At 46.2% G+C, this 16,088-nt stretch overlaps 1 protein-coding gene across 1 annotated transcript in view; it reads right to left on the bottom strand.

Moving 5' to 3' along the window:
* ANOS1 (anosmin 1) overlaps nucleotides 1–16,088 on the bottom strand; it is a 205,182-nt gene that overhangs the window by 44,900 nt on the left and 144,194 nt on the right. The window contains exon 5 of the mRNA XM_040265372.1: nucleotides 5,850–6,034. Coding sequence (XP_040121306.1) covers nucleotides 5,850–6,034 — 185 coding nt within the window. The remainder of the gene's footprint in view (nucleotides 1–5,849; nucleotides 6,035–16,088) is intronic.

Genomic DNA, 16,088 nt, shown 5'->3' with positions numbered 1-16,088 from the left:
CCAGCAATGTCCTAGGGCAGATCTGAGAACTTGGCCATGACTGAGAAAGTCACTTTCTAGGCAGGTGGATAAGAAGTCCAGGGGACCCCAAAGAAAGAGGGATCTGGGGTTCTCGAGGAGGAGATAGGGATCTGGAATTCTCAAGGAGAAGAAAAGGGCAAACGTCTTTTTTCTCTAGATTCCTCAGTCTTAGTCACATAAAACATTTGTTGATTTTTTTTCCTTTAAGCCTGGAACTGATGATTACACAACAAACAACTCAGTTTAAACTCTGTACTAAGGATTATATAACAACAATGTATCCTGCTTGAGGACAGTTTGTCTTTCCTAAAAACTTCTGACTAATCCTGATATCTTGGACCACATTTTGTCTAAATTCTGATATTTTAGAATGTATATTTTTTCCAGTAGTCATGTATGGATGTGAAAGTTGGACTACAAAGAAAGCTGAGCACCGAAGAGTTGATGCTTTTGAACTGTGGTGTTGGAGAAGACTCTTGAGAGTCCCTTGGACTGCAAAGAGATCCAACCAGTCCATCCTCAAGGAACTTAGTCCTGAATATTCATTGAAAGGACTGATGCGGAAGCTGAAACTCTAATACCTTGGTCACCTGATGCAAAGAGCTGACTCATTTGAAAAGACCCTGATGCTGGGCAAGATTGAAGGCAAGAGAAGGGGATGACAGACGATGAGATGGCTGGATGGCATCACTGACTCAATGGACATGAGTTTGAGTAAACTCCGTGAGTTGGTGATGGACAAGGAGGCCTGGTGTGCTACAGTCCATGGGGTTGCAAAGAGTTGGACAGGACTGAGCGAATGAACTGAACTGAACTGAAGGATTATATAACAACAATGTATCCATCTTGAAGACGGTTTCTCCTTCCTGAAAACCTTCTGACTAATCCTTATATCTTAGAATGTATATTATGGGAGTGGATGTGGTAGGATCTTTCTATTGTCAAGTTCTAAGGACTTCCCTGCTGGCTCAGACAGTAAAGCATCTGCCTACAATGCGGGAGACCTGGGTTCGATCCCTGGGTTGGGAAGATCCCCCGGAGAAGGGAATGGCAACCCACTCCAGTACTCTTGCCTGGAAAATCCCATGGAGAATACTGGTAGGCCATGGGGTTGCAAACAGCCAGACACAACTGAGCGACTTCACTTCACTGAATCCTGTTATCCTAAAATGTAAATTGTGGCAGTGGGTCTGGTAAAATTTTTGCAACCTTGAGCCATTCTTTTGATTTATTGTAATAACTAAAAACTATATAGCTCCCTTGCTAACACTAGTGAGGTGGGCACTCTCCATCCCCTTTCTGATGTCTGTCAGAAGCTTTCTCTGTCTATTTTCTTACTTCAATAAAACTCCGCTACACAGAAGCTCTTGAGCAATGAAGCCTGGTCCCTGGTCCCAAAGCTAAATCTCCTTCTTTCAGTTCAGTTCAGTTCATTTCAGTCGCTCAGTCGTATCCGACTCTTTGCAACCCCATGAATCGCAGCACACCAGGCCTCCCTGTCCCTCACCATCTCCCAGAGTTCACCCAGACCCACGTCCATCGAGTCCGTGATGCCATCCAGCCATCTCATCCTGGGTCGTCCCCTTCTCCTCCTGCCCCCAATCTCTCTCAGCATCACAGTCTTTTCCAATGAGTCAACTCTTCTCATGAGGTGTCCAAAGTACTGGAGCTTCAGATTTAGCATCATTCCTTCCAAAGAAATCCCAGGGTTGATCTCCTTCAGAATGGACTGGTTGGATCTCCTTGTAGTCCAAGGGACTCTCAAGAGTCTTCTCCAACACCACAGTTCAAAAGCATCAATTCTTCGGCGCTCAGCCTTCTTCACAGTCCAACTCTCACACCCATACATGACCACAGGGAAAACCATAGCCTTGACTAGACGGACCTTAGTAGGCAAAGTAATGTCTCTGCTTTTGAATATACTATCCAGGTTGGAGATCACAAGTCCGACATTGTTCACTGTAGGCTATCAACTCCAAGGGATAAATGTCTGAGTTCTGTGGGTCATCTGGGCCTAATGCCAGCTGAGCTCAACGAGACACTCAGGGCATGAAAGTGGGCAACAGAACGGAATTGAAATCCTAAACCCCAGCTTGTGATAACTTGCTGAAAGGACTGCCAGGTGTACTTCAACATTCAAAAGAAGCTAAGCGCTTCCATGATTAAAATAAATAAACAGGGTCGTCATTACCGTCTTTCTAAATTCCATATATATGTGTTAATATACCGTATTGGTGTTTCTCTTTCTCACTTACTTCACTCTGTATAATAGGCTCCAGTTTCAGCCACCTTATTAGAACTGACTCAAATGTGTTGTGTTTTTTTTTTGTTTGTTTGTTTGTTTTATCGCTGAGGAATATTCCATTGTGTGTGTGTACCACAACTTCGTTATCCATTCATCTGTCGATGGACATCTGGGTTGCTTCCATGTCCTAGCTATTGCAAACAAGTGCTGCAGTGAGCACTGGGGTACACGTGTCTCTTTCAATTCTGGTTTCCTCAGTGTGTATGCCCAGAAGGCTAGGGTGGCATGATTTGAGAGAACAGCGCTGATATATGTATATTACCCTATATGAAATAGATGACCAGTGCAAATTCAATGCATGAAGCAGGGCACTCAAAGCCAGTGCTCTGGGATGACCCAGAGGGATGGGGTGGGGAAGGGGGTGGGAGAGGGGTTCAGGATGGGGAACACGTGTACACTGGCTGGAACACATGTACACGTGGCTGATTCATGTCAGTGTCTGGCAAAATCACAATAGTGTAAAGTAATTAGCCTCTAATTAAATAAATAAAAAATAAATAAATAATTTTTTAAAAAAGGAAGACAGTGACAAGCGTGGCTTTCTACCTTATCTGGCAGAATTTGAGATGACATTTCCATTGACTTCTTTGTCTAGTTTCAGCCTTCAGTTTAAGGAACTAAGGTCCTTAGTTTAAGGAAGTAAAGCATTCTCAGCAGACACAGAAAGGAAGCATTTCGTGTGGAATTAACCAGTGAAAACAATAATGATAATAAAAATGACAGAGCAAGGTCTTTCCTCTCTCCAAGAAAGAGAATATGAGAAAGTCTTATCATCAGTTACTTTCATAAATCTTCAAACTGGTAATCTGTAAATTCTACAAGCGATACCATAGCACCATTTAGGGGAGAATGCCATGTAAACCAAACATAATTTTAGGCTGTATTCTGAACATCTTTATGTTTTGTTAAAGCAAAAGGGTTTCACAGGGTAGATATGGAATCAAATTACTAAATATTTCTGACCAGTTCTTTTTTTTCCCCTAATTGAAGATGTTTCTTTTAGATGTGGTCCATATACGCAATGGAATATTACTCAGCCATAAAAAAAGGAATGAATCGGAGTCAGTTGTAATGAGGTGGATGCACCAAGAGCCTGTTCTACAGAGTTGAATAAGGCAGAAAGAGAAAAAAAAATGTCGAATATTAGTGCATATATATGGAATTTCAAAAAAGGGTACTGATGAATCTATTTGCAGGGAAGAAGGAGACAGAGACGAAGAGGATGGACGTGTGGACACAGACCAGGAAGCAGAGAGTGGGACAAATTCAGCAAGTAGCGCTGACCGTGCACACTAACAGCACCAACCACATGCACGACTTCATAAGTGAAATAGAAAGCTAGCAGGAACCTGCCGCGTAACACAGGGAGCTTAGCCCGGTTCTCTGTGATGACCTAGAGGGGCAGAAGAGGGAGGTGGAAGGGTCAAGGTGGAAGGGTCAATTGATTCACTTTGTCGTACGGCAGAAGCTAACAACGTTGCACATTATCCTCCAATTTTTTTTTTTTTTTTAAGAATCGTTTTAACATCACATTTCTCATTGCTTTTGAGGTCTTTAAATGGCTCTCGTGTTTATCCTCTCTGAGACACTACTGAGGAAAAAGGGATTCCATTTTTCTTTCAAACACCTGGGTATTGCACTATAGTTTACATGTACTGAAAAAGAAAAAAAAAATCAAGGGAATCTCGTTTTTGGAGAAACACGGTCTTACACACATCAGCAGAGAAGATTTCCCTATAGACCTACATGTGGGGAAGGCTTGTTTACTTGTTGAAAAGCATGAAGCGGTTTCATACTGATCATTTATTCTTTCCTCGGCACTGGGGAGATGACCCCTAGGAGGGGTGCCGTCTGGTGGCCCATTGGTTGGGGAGCTGAGCAAGAGGAAGGAGAAGGAAGCACTCAGGGAAGATTCGAGATCTGCCCACTGCTTTCCACCAAGCAGTTTGGTGACAGGATTCTTCGTTCAGCCAGTCAAGTCCTGTGCGGAATGAAAGCTTAAATGTGGGAGTGAAAGAGTCAATTCCTAGGTAGGTTGATAAGAAGTCCGGGGGTCCCCAAGGAGAGAGGGGGGTCTGGAATTCTCAAGGAGGAGGAAAGGACAAACTTTTTTCCCTCTACATTCCTTAGGATTATGTAACAATAATGTATCCTGCTTGAGGACAGTTTGTGGAAAAAACCTTTCTGGCTAATCCTGTTGTCTTAAAATGTCAATTATGGGAGTGGGTCTAGGAAGGTCTTTACAACCTCCAGACATTCTTTTGATTCACGGTAATAATTAAAAAGTATGTAACTCCATTGCTAACACTAGTGAGGGGCACTCTTTCTGCTCCCCTCCGCTTCTGATGTCTATCTCACAAGCTTTCTCCATCTCTTTTATACTTTAATAAAACTTTATGACGCAAAAGCTCGAGCAATCAAGCCTCATCTCTGGCCCCAGATTGAATTCTACTCCTCTGGAGGCCATGAATCCCGGCATCTTTCATGGTTCAGCAACAAGCTTTCAGGAGCAACACGGGAGAAGACATCAAGACGATGCCATGGCAGGTTAGCAAGTCCTGTGGGTATTGCGTGTTGCGTTTCCCTCAGTCTAGTGGGTTCTACCTGTATCTCAAGGCTTAAGTGCAGTTCTTGGAGGAAATTAATGTGAACAGACATCGGAAAATGGCTTCCCTGGTGGTCCAGTGCTTTAAGAACCTACTTGGATCCCTGTTCTGGGGAGATCCCACAGTGCTCGGAGCAAGGAAGTCTGTGGGCCACAACTTCTGAGCCTGAGTTCTAGAGCCCGTGTTCTAGAAGGCACCGCAATGAGAAGCCCTCACACCACAGTGAAGAGGAACCCCAGTTTGCTGCAATGAGAGGAAGCCCGAATGTACTAACAGGGACCCAGCATAGCCACGAGTAAGTAAATGGATATGCTTTGGGACTTCTCTGGAGGCTCAGATGGTAAAGTGTCTGAATACACTGTGGGAGACCTGGGTTCAATCCCTGGGTCAGGAAGATCTCCTGGAGACGGAAATGGCCACCTACTGCAGTACTCTTGCCTGGAAAACCCCATGGACGGAGGAGCCTGGTAGGCTACAGTCCATAGGGTCACAAAGAGTCAGACACGACTGAGTGACTTCACTTACTCACTCACCATGCATCGTGAGCATGTGAAGCCCACTTTCTCGTGGTACCAGGTTATACACCCATGGAGCTTCTCCTATCTTCTTTCGCCCCATGGGATGGGGGGTGGAGGTGAGGTGTGTGCACAGCGGTTTAAGTGACTTGCATGCTCAGGCTATTTTGAGCAAGCTACAGCACATTAACCTTCTCTGTGTAGGTGTGCAGGAGATGTCACCTCAAGGGTGACGTCAGGAGACCCAGGTTCGATCCCTGGGTCGGGAAGATCCCCTGGATGAGGAAATGACAACCCACTCTGGGATTCTTGCCTGGAGAATCTCATGGACCGAGGAACCTGGCGGGCTGCAGTCCAAGGGGCCGCAAAGAGTCGGACAAACAGAACCCACGAAGCACTCACCTGCGCCACGGTCTGCCAGTGCGTGGCGTCGTCTTCGCTGGGGTGGATCCCATAATTCCACCTTCTCTGCACCACGTAGATCACGGGCTCAATGGAAACGTTGAACTTCGAGGACCACTTTACCTCCAGCTGCCCAGACTGCAGTTCCGTGAACCGCAACTCCTTCCTGGGCTTCAGGGGCACACCTGGAACAGAAGCACGCCGGTCACAACAGCCTGCACGCAACGCGGACTGTGGTGAACGCTGAGCAAGAACTGAAGAGGAGACGAAACTCATCCCATGACAAAGGCCCCTCTGTTTCCTTTCTTAATAGCAGCGTCTCCCTATCAGGGATTCAGTCTGAAATCATATAATGCCAAGTTCAGTTTCACGTTCCTGCTGTTTTATAGGGTCTAAATTGATTCTTGATCCTGAACAAGGTTTTGTCTCCCCGGTAACCTCGAGTGTTAGTCACTTAGCTGTGTCTGACTCTTTGTGACCCCCCAAGAATGGTAGCCTGCCAAGCTTCTCTGTCCCTGGGATTCTCCAGGCAAGAATACTGGAGTGGGTTGTCATTCCCTTCTCCAGGGGGATCTTCCTGAACCAGGGATCGACCCCAGGTTTCCTGCATTGCAGGCAGAATCTTTACCGTCTGAGCCGCCAGGGAATCCCATAACCTCAGAGCAGTGCTTTTATGTGCATTCTTTCCAACAAAAGAAAATGCAAGAACTCTATAGATGGCAGTGTTAGAAAGCACTCCCGCTGCAGTTAAAACTTGACAAATGGGCAGACGAAACCTTTTGTAAGGGGAAGAGAAATACCTCACATTTACTATGTGCCAGGTGTCCTTCTGAACCCAAACTGGGTTCAATTTGGTTTGTAATGGAAAGCTGATAGAATTCCCATTTTCTAACGCATAAGTGAACAGGTGGAATTAGGTCTTGACATGTTGCATCAACAGGTTTCCATGCTGAATCAAGTGGTAAAGAATCTGCCTGGAATGCAGCAGATCTCTGGGTCGGGTGGATCCAATGGAGTGGGGCACGGCAACCCACTCCAGCATTCTTGCCTGGAGAATCCCATGGACAGAGGAGCCTGGCGGGCTGCCGTCCATGGGGTAGCAAGAGTCGGACACGACTGAAGTACGTATGTCCACAGCAAGCTGCACATGGGAGCCTAACACGGAATCCACCAGAGACGACAGTCATTCGGAGTCTCGAGTCGTCCTCCACGTGACACGCTCTGCCTCTGCTGCTCTATCTCAGGGTGCTTATGACACGGTTCCCGAGTTTCCTCTCCTCTCCGTCTGAGTGAGTTTTCCTTTTAAGGAAAACATTATAAAGCCCAGTGTCTCATGTGGTCAAAGCATACAAGAATGGTTTCTGAAGCACAGGTCTCGTGGATTTCTCCAAGTGATTGCTGGGGCTCTCCCCATTGCTGTTTAAAATTGGAAGAAAAAAAAAAGAGAGATGAATTTATAATGTTTGGGTTTTGGCACGAGTGAGTGCCTGGCTTCAAAAAGAGTCCCTCACAGGTGGCTCGTCGGAACATACTTCATCATTTTGATTTCTCTCTCCCCCCAACGGAGCGAGCAAGTTGCCTGGTAACCCAAAGATGTGAGAACCACGGTTCAAAATAGCAGCCATGATGGAAAGGGGAACTTAGAAGAAATTCATAATAGCAGAGGGATCGATGGAACCGACCGAATTTAGGTAGAGTGCAGTGCCACGCAAACCAAGAACACCAGCTACCCGTAAAGCCATTCTATACTGAGCACGAGCGTTTGCCTAGAGCGCTGACGACTCATTTGAAACGGTGTGTTTGGAAGGTTCCATTTCTTCAGTCTCAGTGGAAGGAAGGCTACAAAGCATAGACGAGATCTGTCGCAGGTTAGCGGCGTGGCTGAAATTCCAACTCATCTCATTTTGATCTGAACTCACTCTGAGGTCTTCTTATGGGGGGAGATTCTAAAGTCATTCATCACTGATCTGGATGGAGCTGGGTGATTTAAACGCAGCATGTGTGTATCTGCTCAAAATCTCACTGATGATTGTTTTTTAATTAGTTGATTTTAATTGGAGGCTAATTACATTATTGTGGAGGTTTCTGCCAACACATCGACATGAAATCGGCCACGGGTGTACATGAAAAAAAAAACTATTTACTTATGTGTTTATTCATTTCCAGCTGTGTTGGGTGTTTGCTGCAGCTTGCAGAAATCACAGAGTGCGAGCTGCCAATCAACTCCAGTATTCTTGCTTGGAGAATCCCATGGACGGAGGAGCCTGGAGGGCTACAGTCCACGGAGCTGCAGAGAGTTGGACAAGACCGGACCACTAAACAGAAACAGTACACCACCTGCCTTCGACACCCGGCTTCCCCCGACCACACTGCCAGGCGCTCCTTACTGCTATGATCCGGTCACATGGTCTCCTTCACGCTGAAATCTCTTGCCTTCGGTTTTCTGACATAGACTCTGGAATACGTCCAGGCTCAGTCCAGATGCCACTGCCTTCTCAGCCACCTTCCCTCAACCTCCGCTAGAAGTGCAAGTCTCCATTCCTTGCTCTGCTGTTCCGCGTTGAACCTGTGACCGTCAATACAGGCATTCAAGTGCCTCTGACCACAGCCCGCTCTCTGCATGTCTTATCTTCCCTGCGAAGCTCAAGCTCCAGGGGTGGGGTGTGTGTGTGTGTGTGTGTCAAGAACTGGGTTCTCCTCCACCCTCCCCAGCCCCCCAACCAATGTCCCCATAAGAAACACTCTGCAGAAGCAAATGGTGTGGCACTATTCACCGAAGAAAGGGCCTAGCCCACTGCATTATCCTTCTCTCAGGAATACGCCTGGCAAAGCAGGAGCAGCCCACGTCTTTATTCTTTTCTCAAGAAGAAGTAGGAGGAAGACATGGCAACAGGGGTAAAAATCTCCGCTTGAGAGTCTCAGAGGGGAACGAGAAGGCTCATCGCAGGCGTTCACTGCCACCTCCTCTGGGATCGTATCTGTTCAAGGAGCTTGCATCTGCCTCCACCATCAACGTCCTGGGACTCAAACATTCCTTCACTTCCTGTTTAAACAGAGCAAGGCGAGGCACACACAGAAAAAAAATCTACAAACAACAAAAGCTGGAGAGGGTGTGGAGAAAAAGGGAACCCTATCGCACTGTTGGTGGGAATGGAGTTTACTCAAACTCACGTCCATTGAGTCAGTGATGCCATCCACCCATCTCATCCTCTGTCGTCCCCTTCTCCTCCCGCCCTCAATCTTTCCCAGCATCAGGGTCTTTTCCAATGAGTCAGTTCTTCGCATCAAGGTAGCCAAAGGATCAGAAGGCCAACATCAGTCCTTCCATACGAACCAGCAATCCTATTACCAGGCATATACCCTCAGAAAACTACAACTGAAAAAGACACAGGTACCCCAGTTGTTCATGACAATAGCTAAGCCATGGAAGTAACTGTGATGTCCATCGACAGACGGATAGGTGAAGAGGTTGTGTTACATAGACACAGGGGAATACTACTCAGCCATAAAAAATGAATTTGACTCTAGTTCTAGTGAGATGGATGAAACTAGAGCCTGTTATACGAGTAAATCAGAAAGAGAATAATAAATACTGTATATTAACACATGTATATGGAATCTAGGAAAACGGTGAAAGTTTAAGCGTTAGTCGCTCAGTCATGTCCGACTCTTTGCGACCCCATGGACTGCAGCACGCCAGGCCTCGCTGTCCATCACTATCTCCCAGAGTCTGCTCAAACTCATGTCCATTGAGTCAGGGAGGCCATCCAACCATCTCATCCTCTGTCGTCCCCTTCTCCTCCTGCCTTCAGTCTTTCCCAGCATCAGGGTCTTTCCCAGTGAGTCAGTTCTTCACATCAGGTGGCCAAAGTATTGGAGTTTTCGGCTTCAGCATCAGGCCTTGCAATGAATATTCAGGACTGATTTCCTTTAGGATGGACTGTGCTTTATATATATATAAAACATATATATGTTGTATTGTGTATATATATATATGTTGTGTATATGTGTGTGTTGTAACACACACACACTTAGGGCTGATTCTTGTTGTTGTATGGCAGAAACCAATAAGATACTGCAAAGTGATGATCCCCCAATTAAAAATACATTCTTTCTTTTTTTTTTTTTTGAAGGGACAGAAGATGGCTCATTAGTCTCCTAACCTCACAGAGCACTGTCTGAGACTGCAAACCCGCCCTGCTCCTTGGCCCTCCACAGAGAATCCTCTAGGGTCCAGCACTGAAGTACTCTGAACTCAGCGGGGGACCCCTGCCCCACACCCGCACACTCTGAGGCCTCGGTCATGAATGTCATCTGACTGCCACGGGCCTCCACACCACATGACTGAGCATCAGGGCGCTGTCACCTCAAATTCCTTCCCTTAAGCATCTCCTTCATTCTGATGGGCAACGGATCTCGGCATTTGCACGTGAAGAAACAGTCTGCACCCATCTGGTCTGCATTAGGGTCGGCTGGCTGCCCTGATTGGGAGGAACTGCACCCTCTGGGCTGTTAATTGTGTGCAGACGGGGCCCGGCCCCCACTGTTGCCCCTTCCAGGGGTCTCGTTCTTGCGAGCTCCCCCCAGCCTCCTGACGGCATCCCGGAGCAGAGGACAGAGATCTGTCCTCAGTGTGGTTTTCATTACGTAAATGACTACCATCTTTCTTTATTGGTTTCAAACAACTTCGTCATCTGAAATGTAAACGATTCCATTAAAAATGTCAAAACGCTACAGTGTGTAGCATCCCGCAATATATGGGGGTGTTTCTTGAAAGCGTAGCAAGTCTTTTGCTGGAATCAAAGGCACGGAAACCCAACACTTCAAAAAAAAAAAAACTGTCAAAACAGACTGATGGAAAAATCGACGAAGGCTGGCAATCGGCAGTTGCAAATCACAGGAGGTGAGTGTTCATAAAAGGACTTGTCACAAGTCCAGGTGTGAAAATGCACCAAGATACAGAGTTTCAGTTAGTCATTAATTAGTCACTGCATAACATGTCTCACTTAGCAGCAGCAACAGCAGCAACGTCTCTCATAAAGACAGCTGTACTCAAGGCACCTGGGTTCCTATCACATGAGGGCATGCGGTCACTGTATTCAAAATGCAAGTGATTACTTTGTGAAAAGTGGTCCACCTCGAAAATCCTGAAGTTTACAAATTTCAAATACTGACAGGTTCATGGAAATATTAAAGCAGTGGCGTCATCAGCTTTTTTGAAAAGAAAAAAACTGATAACGCAATTGATTCCAGGTTAGCGCTTGCTAAAGATGATCCCTGGGTCACGGCCACCTGTAAAGCTGAAGGCCACGGCTACCTGGGATTTTTCTGCCTGGAAAACAAGTTCAGTGTTTCTCTTTCCCTGCCCAAACTAATGGCTGCAGCTGGGCATCAGGAAAGTGAAAAGTGAAAGTTAAGGTCGCTCAGTCGTGTCCGACTCTTTGCGACCCCGTGGTCTATACAGTCCATGGAATTCTCCAGGCCAGAATACTGCAGTGGGTAGCCTTTCCCTTCTCCAGGGGATCTTCCCGACCCAGGGATCAAACCCAGGTCTTTGCATGCAGGCAGCTTCTTTAGCAGCTGAGCCATAGGGAAAGTCCAAGAATACTGGAGTGGGTAGCCTATCTCTTCTCCAAGGGGATCTTCCCAGCCCAGGAATCGAACCAGGGTCTTCTTCATTGCAGGCGGATTCTTTACCAACTGAGCTATCAGGGGAGCCATGGGCATCGAGAGAGGCACTAAACTAAGAAAGCAAGACCTCTAGACAGAGGACAGTTCGACAAAGCTGTTAAGTAAACCAGAGCTAAACTAGGGGGGAATCAAAGGAGAACCCCAACAAAGCAGAGCTTATGTGTTACCCGCAGAAGGTCAGCTTGTGAACATCCCACAGCCTCACAAAGGCGCATGTTTCAGAGACCGAGCCTGGTTCACCCAGAGTAACACCCAGAGTCACGTCTTCGAGGCTTATAATAGCCTTACGTGAAGGGTGAAGGAAAACCTCATTGCTGTTTTTCCCTTCGTGTCAAACCCCAATACCAGCCTGCAGAGGTAACGTGAGGCATCAGCCAAGCACAGTTCTCAAAGCACTACCCCAGGTTACGTGCTCCAGGGTAACAGGTCACTCCGTGGACCATCTTTTCAAAACATACCGTGTCTCTAAAAAGTCAAGTTTCCGGTGTACAAAGCCTCTGAAGTTATGAGGTCAGCCCACATCTCCTAAACACATAGACTGCACAGAAAGGATACATGCGTTTCCATGAATTTTCATAATTTTTCCTTAGCCCCATAAGAAAGAAAGAGGAAAAAAATTAGGGCAGTGGTTGGCCCGTATCAGTTAATTGCAAAAGTTACGAAAGTGAGTGGTCCACTTAAACACCAGTGTGCGTGTGTGACCACCTCAATGAGTTCACTGCTGGGCCGGGCAGAGGCTGTGTGATTTGGTTCTGAACGTCAGTGCCGAATAAGGGTCATCATCATCAATGTCAGGCAATCCTAGTAACTCCTAGTTCAGTTCAGTTCAGTGCAGTCGCTCAGTCGTGTCCGACTCTTTGCGACCCCATGAATTGCTGCACGCCAGGCCTCCCTGTCCATAACCAACTCCCGGAGTTCCTAACCGATGGTCAATATTCACCGAGCGAACAGGGATCCATACTTGTAGACTGAGCTGACGCTTTAGACCTCACACTGGGGAAAACATTAAGAAAATGCTTTGTGTGCTTTGCCTGGTGGCTCAGTGGTGAAGAATCTGCCTGGCAGTCTAGGGGGCACGGATCCGATCCCTGGTCCCGGAAGATTCCCACGTGCCAGGGAGCATCTGAGCCCATGCACAGCAAGAGAAATCACTGCAGTTAAGAGTAGCCCTCACTGCAGCAACTAGAGAAAGCCTGGCAAAGCGACAAAGACCCAGTACAGTCAAAAAATAGTTATAAACAAAGAAAAATGCTCTTTGGGATTCCCTACGAGATTGACACGTCAGTAAGTTAACAATGAACAAACGAAAATTGAAGAACTCACAGGTCTGTCCAGGAGTGTCTGGTTCTTCACGCGGTGTGTGTGTGTGCTAGTTGCTCAGTTGTGTCTGACTCTTTGTGACCCCATGGACTGTAGCCCGCCAGGCTCCTCTGTCCATGGGATTGTCCTGGCAAGAATACTGGAGTGGGTAGTCATTGCTACAACTCTAGAAATTAGCTAAAAATTATCTTCGGAGGAAAAAAGCTCCATGATCTTTATTAGCCTAAAACGACTGCTTAATTAGTGATGGTATTAGATTTAACCTAACTGATCTGGATATATCTTTTAACCAACCTATAATATAATAATACAGGGGTGCCCAAAGACAGCTTGAGGTTGAGGGCCCTCTTACAGTAGCTGGACAGAGTCACAACAGAGATGACAGGACAGCTGGGCAGGTGGGATTAGGCCCTGGAGGCGTGTCTGATGTCAACCATCGGATCACCCCAGAGAGGCCCGCAACCTCAGCCTCGGCGCTGCTGAACTAACCGTGGGACTGGTCCAGCTCAACCCGTGATGGAGCGTGTTCTTCCTGAGGAAAAAGTCTGCACTTCAGGACCACTGTTCGGTATCCCACGTATTTGTGCTAATATACAATACTTGGGCTTCCCTGGCAGCTCAGTTGGTAAAGAATCTACCTGCAATGCAGGAGACCCCGGTTCAATTCCTGGGTCGGGAAGATCCCCTGGAGAAGGGAACGGCTACCCACTGCAGTAATCTGGCCTGGAGAATTCCATGGACTGTATAGTTCATGGGGGTCACAAAGAGTCAGGCACGACTGAGTGACTTTCACTTTCATACAATACTTGTCTTTTTCTGACTTACTTCACTCTGTATAACAAGAGTTATATATCACTACACATCACTACAAATGAAACAATTTTGTTCCTCTTTATGTCTGAGCAATATTTCCTTGTAAATAGGTGCCACGGGCTTCCCAGGTGGCTCACTGGTAAAGAATCTGTCCATCAATGCAGGAGACATGGATTTGATCCCTGGGTTGGGAACATCCCCTGGAGAAGGGAATGGCAACCCATTCCAGTATTCTTGCCTGGAGAATCCCATGGACGGAGGAGCCTGGCGGGCAGCAGTCTATGGGGTCACAAAAGAGCTGGACACGATTTAGTGACTAACCCAACAACAGCAACATATATGGGCCACGTCTTTATCCCTTCATCTACCGATAGACATTCAGGTCGCTTCCGTGTCCCGGTTATTGTAAACAGTGCTGTAGTGAATACTGGGGTGCGTGTGTCATTTCGAATTATGGTTTTCTCAAGGTATATGCCCAGTAGTGGGACTGCTGGACATCAATGCGTGTATGCGGGATCTAGAAAAAATGGTACAGAGGAACTTATTTCCAGGGCAGGAAGAGAGACTCGGGCATAGAGAAAGAACTTGTGGACATCACACGGGAAGAGGAGCATGGGCTGACCAGAAAGAGTACCACCGACGTATACACACGACCATGTGTAACACAGATAGTTAGTGGGAAGTCGCCGTACAGCACAGGGAACTCAGCTCGGTGCTCTGTCATGACCTGGAGTGGTGGGAAGTTTAAGAAGGAGGAGATATGTGTACAGATATATGCTTCAGCGAGAAGGGAAAATATCTCTATGTGTACTTGGATTTTTTTTTTCACCAAAAATAATCCTCTATTTTCCTTATGCTCATTACGCCAAAATCACTGCCAAGTCAACAGAGCCTGTTTATTGTCTTGATGGTTAGCTCTCTCTGAATGCCCTCTCTCCAGAAACATCCAAGTCCAGAGTTACTGGTAGCAGCGAGGTGACTTCAGCCCTGGAAAAAAATGCATCGTGTGAAGGTTAAAGTGCAAGCGTCCTGGGACTTCCCTGGTGGTCCCATTGGTGGAGATGCTGGCCCTCTCTGGAATATTCCCCTTATTCTCGGTGAACCAGGCATACTTGAAATTCACAGTGACTCTTCACTGCTTTCACACAAAAAGCATAATTTATAGCGCCTCTTTTAACCACCTTACTTTTTAAACAAAAAGGTTTTGCAAATGGGTTTTCCACAATCATTCTAGTAGCATCCTATTTTTATGGTAAATGCAAATAGTTAAATAGCAAATGATCTATAATAACAGAAAAGGTTTCCTAAGAGTAGACTGTTAAAAACTTAAGTGGTGTGAGATTTTGGTAGAAGTCATCCTTTGTGGTTAATAATAAAAAGCATGGAAATAATAAAACTCAGATCCATTAAAGAAATGCCAGTCTGTTAAGAAAGGGAAAACAGCAATTATTTTGAATTTGAGACAGTAACTGCGCCAGGTTTCCAAGGATCTTAGGGTGAGAACAATGGAAAGTGGGATGGATTACACAGACTTCAGATAAGAATGTTTCCAACAGGAAACTGGAGGGATGTGGCGCAGCTATGTGGCTTCTGAGACACCTGAGTTGTTATCAGTGAAACAGTGGACTTCTGAAAATGTAAGTAAGGACTTGGGAAAACGCTCAGCAAACACTGAATTCAAAACCAGCAGTGCAACAGTACCAACTTGATGCGTGACAGTCAAAGTGAGAAAGCAAGAGAGATTTCTCTTTCTGCTTGTAATGAATAATCCTGCATGATTCTATTTTTCTCTTCAAATCACACTCCCAAAAGTAACCAAATGCTACGTCTCTCATAGTATACTATGGCGTCCAAAACTTGTACATAACACAGTAGCATCGGTTTGGCATGAAAGAAGTTGGTCACGTCTGCACAGTCAAGTAATGCTTAGCATACAGGAGTCAAGTGCCCTAGAATCTGCCTATGAAGGCTAACTGTTATGTAAGCTAAATAGTTTGACAAGCCTCATCCTGGTCTTTTGGAAGAGGGCAATCTTAGCATCTAGGATCTCAAGTGAAAGTGAAAGTCGCTCAGTCATGTCCGAAGCTTTGTGACCCCCCATGGACTATGCAGTCCTTGGAATTCTCCAGGCCAGAATACCGGAGTGGGTTGCCTTTCCCTTCTCCCAGGGATCTTCCCGACCCTGGGATAGAAGCCAGGTCTCCAGCATTGCAGGCGGATTCTTTATCAGCTGAGCCATCAGGGAAGCCCAGGATCTCAAGATATTATTCAAAATACTGAAAGTCCCTGCAAACACCCTTCGTTTTTTTCCCCTAACTTTAAATTTTTTATTTTGCATTGGGGTATAGGCCAATTAACACTGTTGTCATAGTTTCAGGTGGACAGCAAAGGGACTCAGCCATACATATACATGCA

This window comes from Oryx dammah, unplaced genomic scaffold (genome assembly GCF_014754425.2).
Source record: "Oryx dammah isolate SB20612 unplaced genomic scaffold, SCBI_Odam_1.1 HiC_scaffold_23, whole genome shotgun sequence".
Classification (NCBI taxonomy): domain Eukaryota; kingdom Metazoa; phylum Chordata; class Mammalia; order Artiodactyla; family Bovidae; genus Oryx; species Oryx dammah.
Note: the sequence above shows the minus strand (reverse complement) of the source record. Positions and strands in the feature narration are given on the sequence as shown.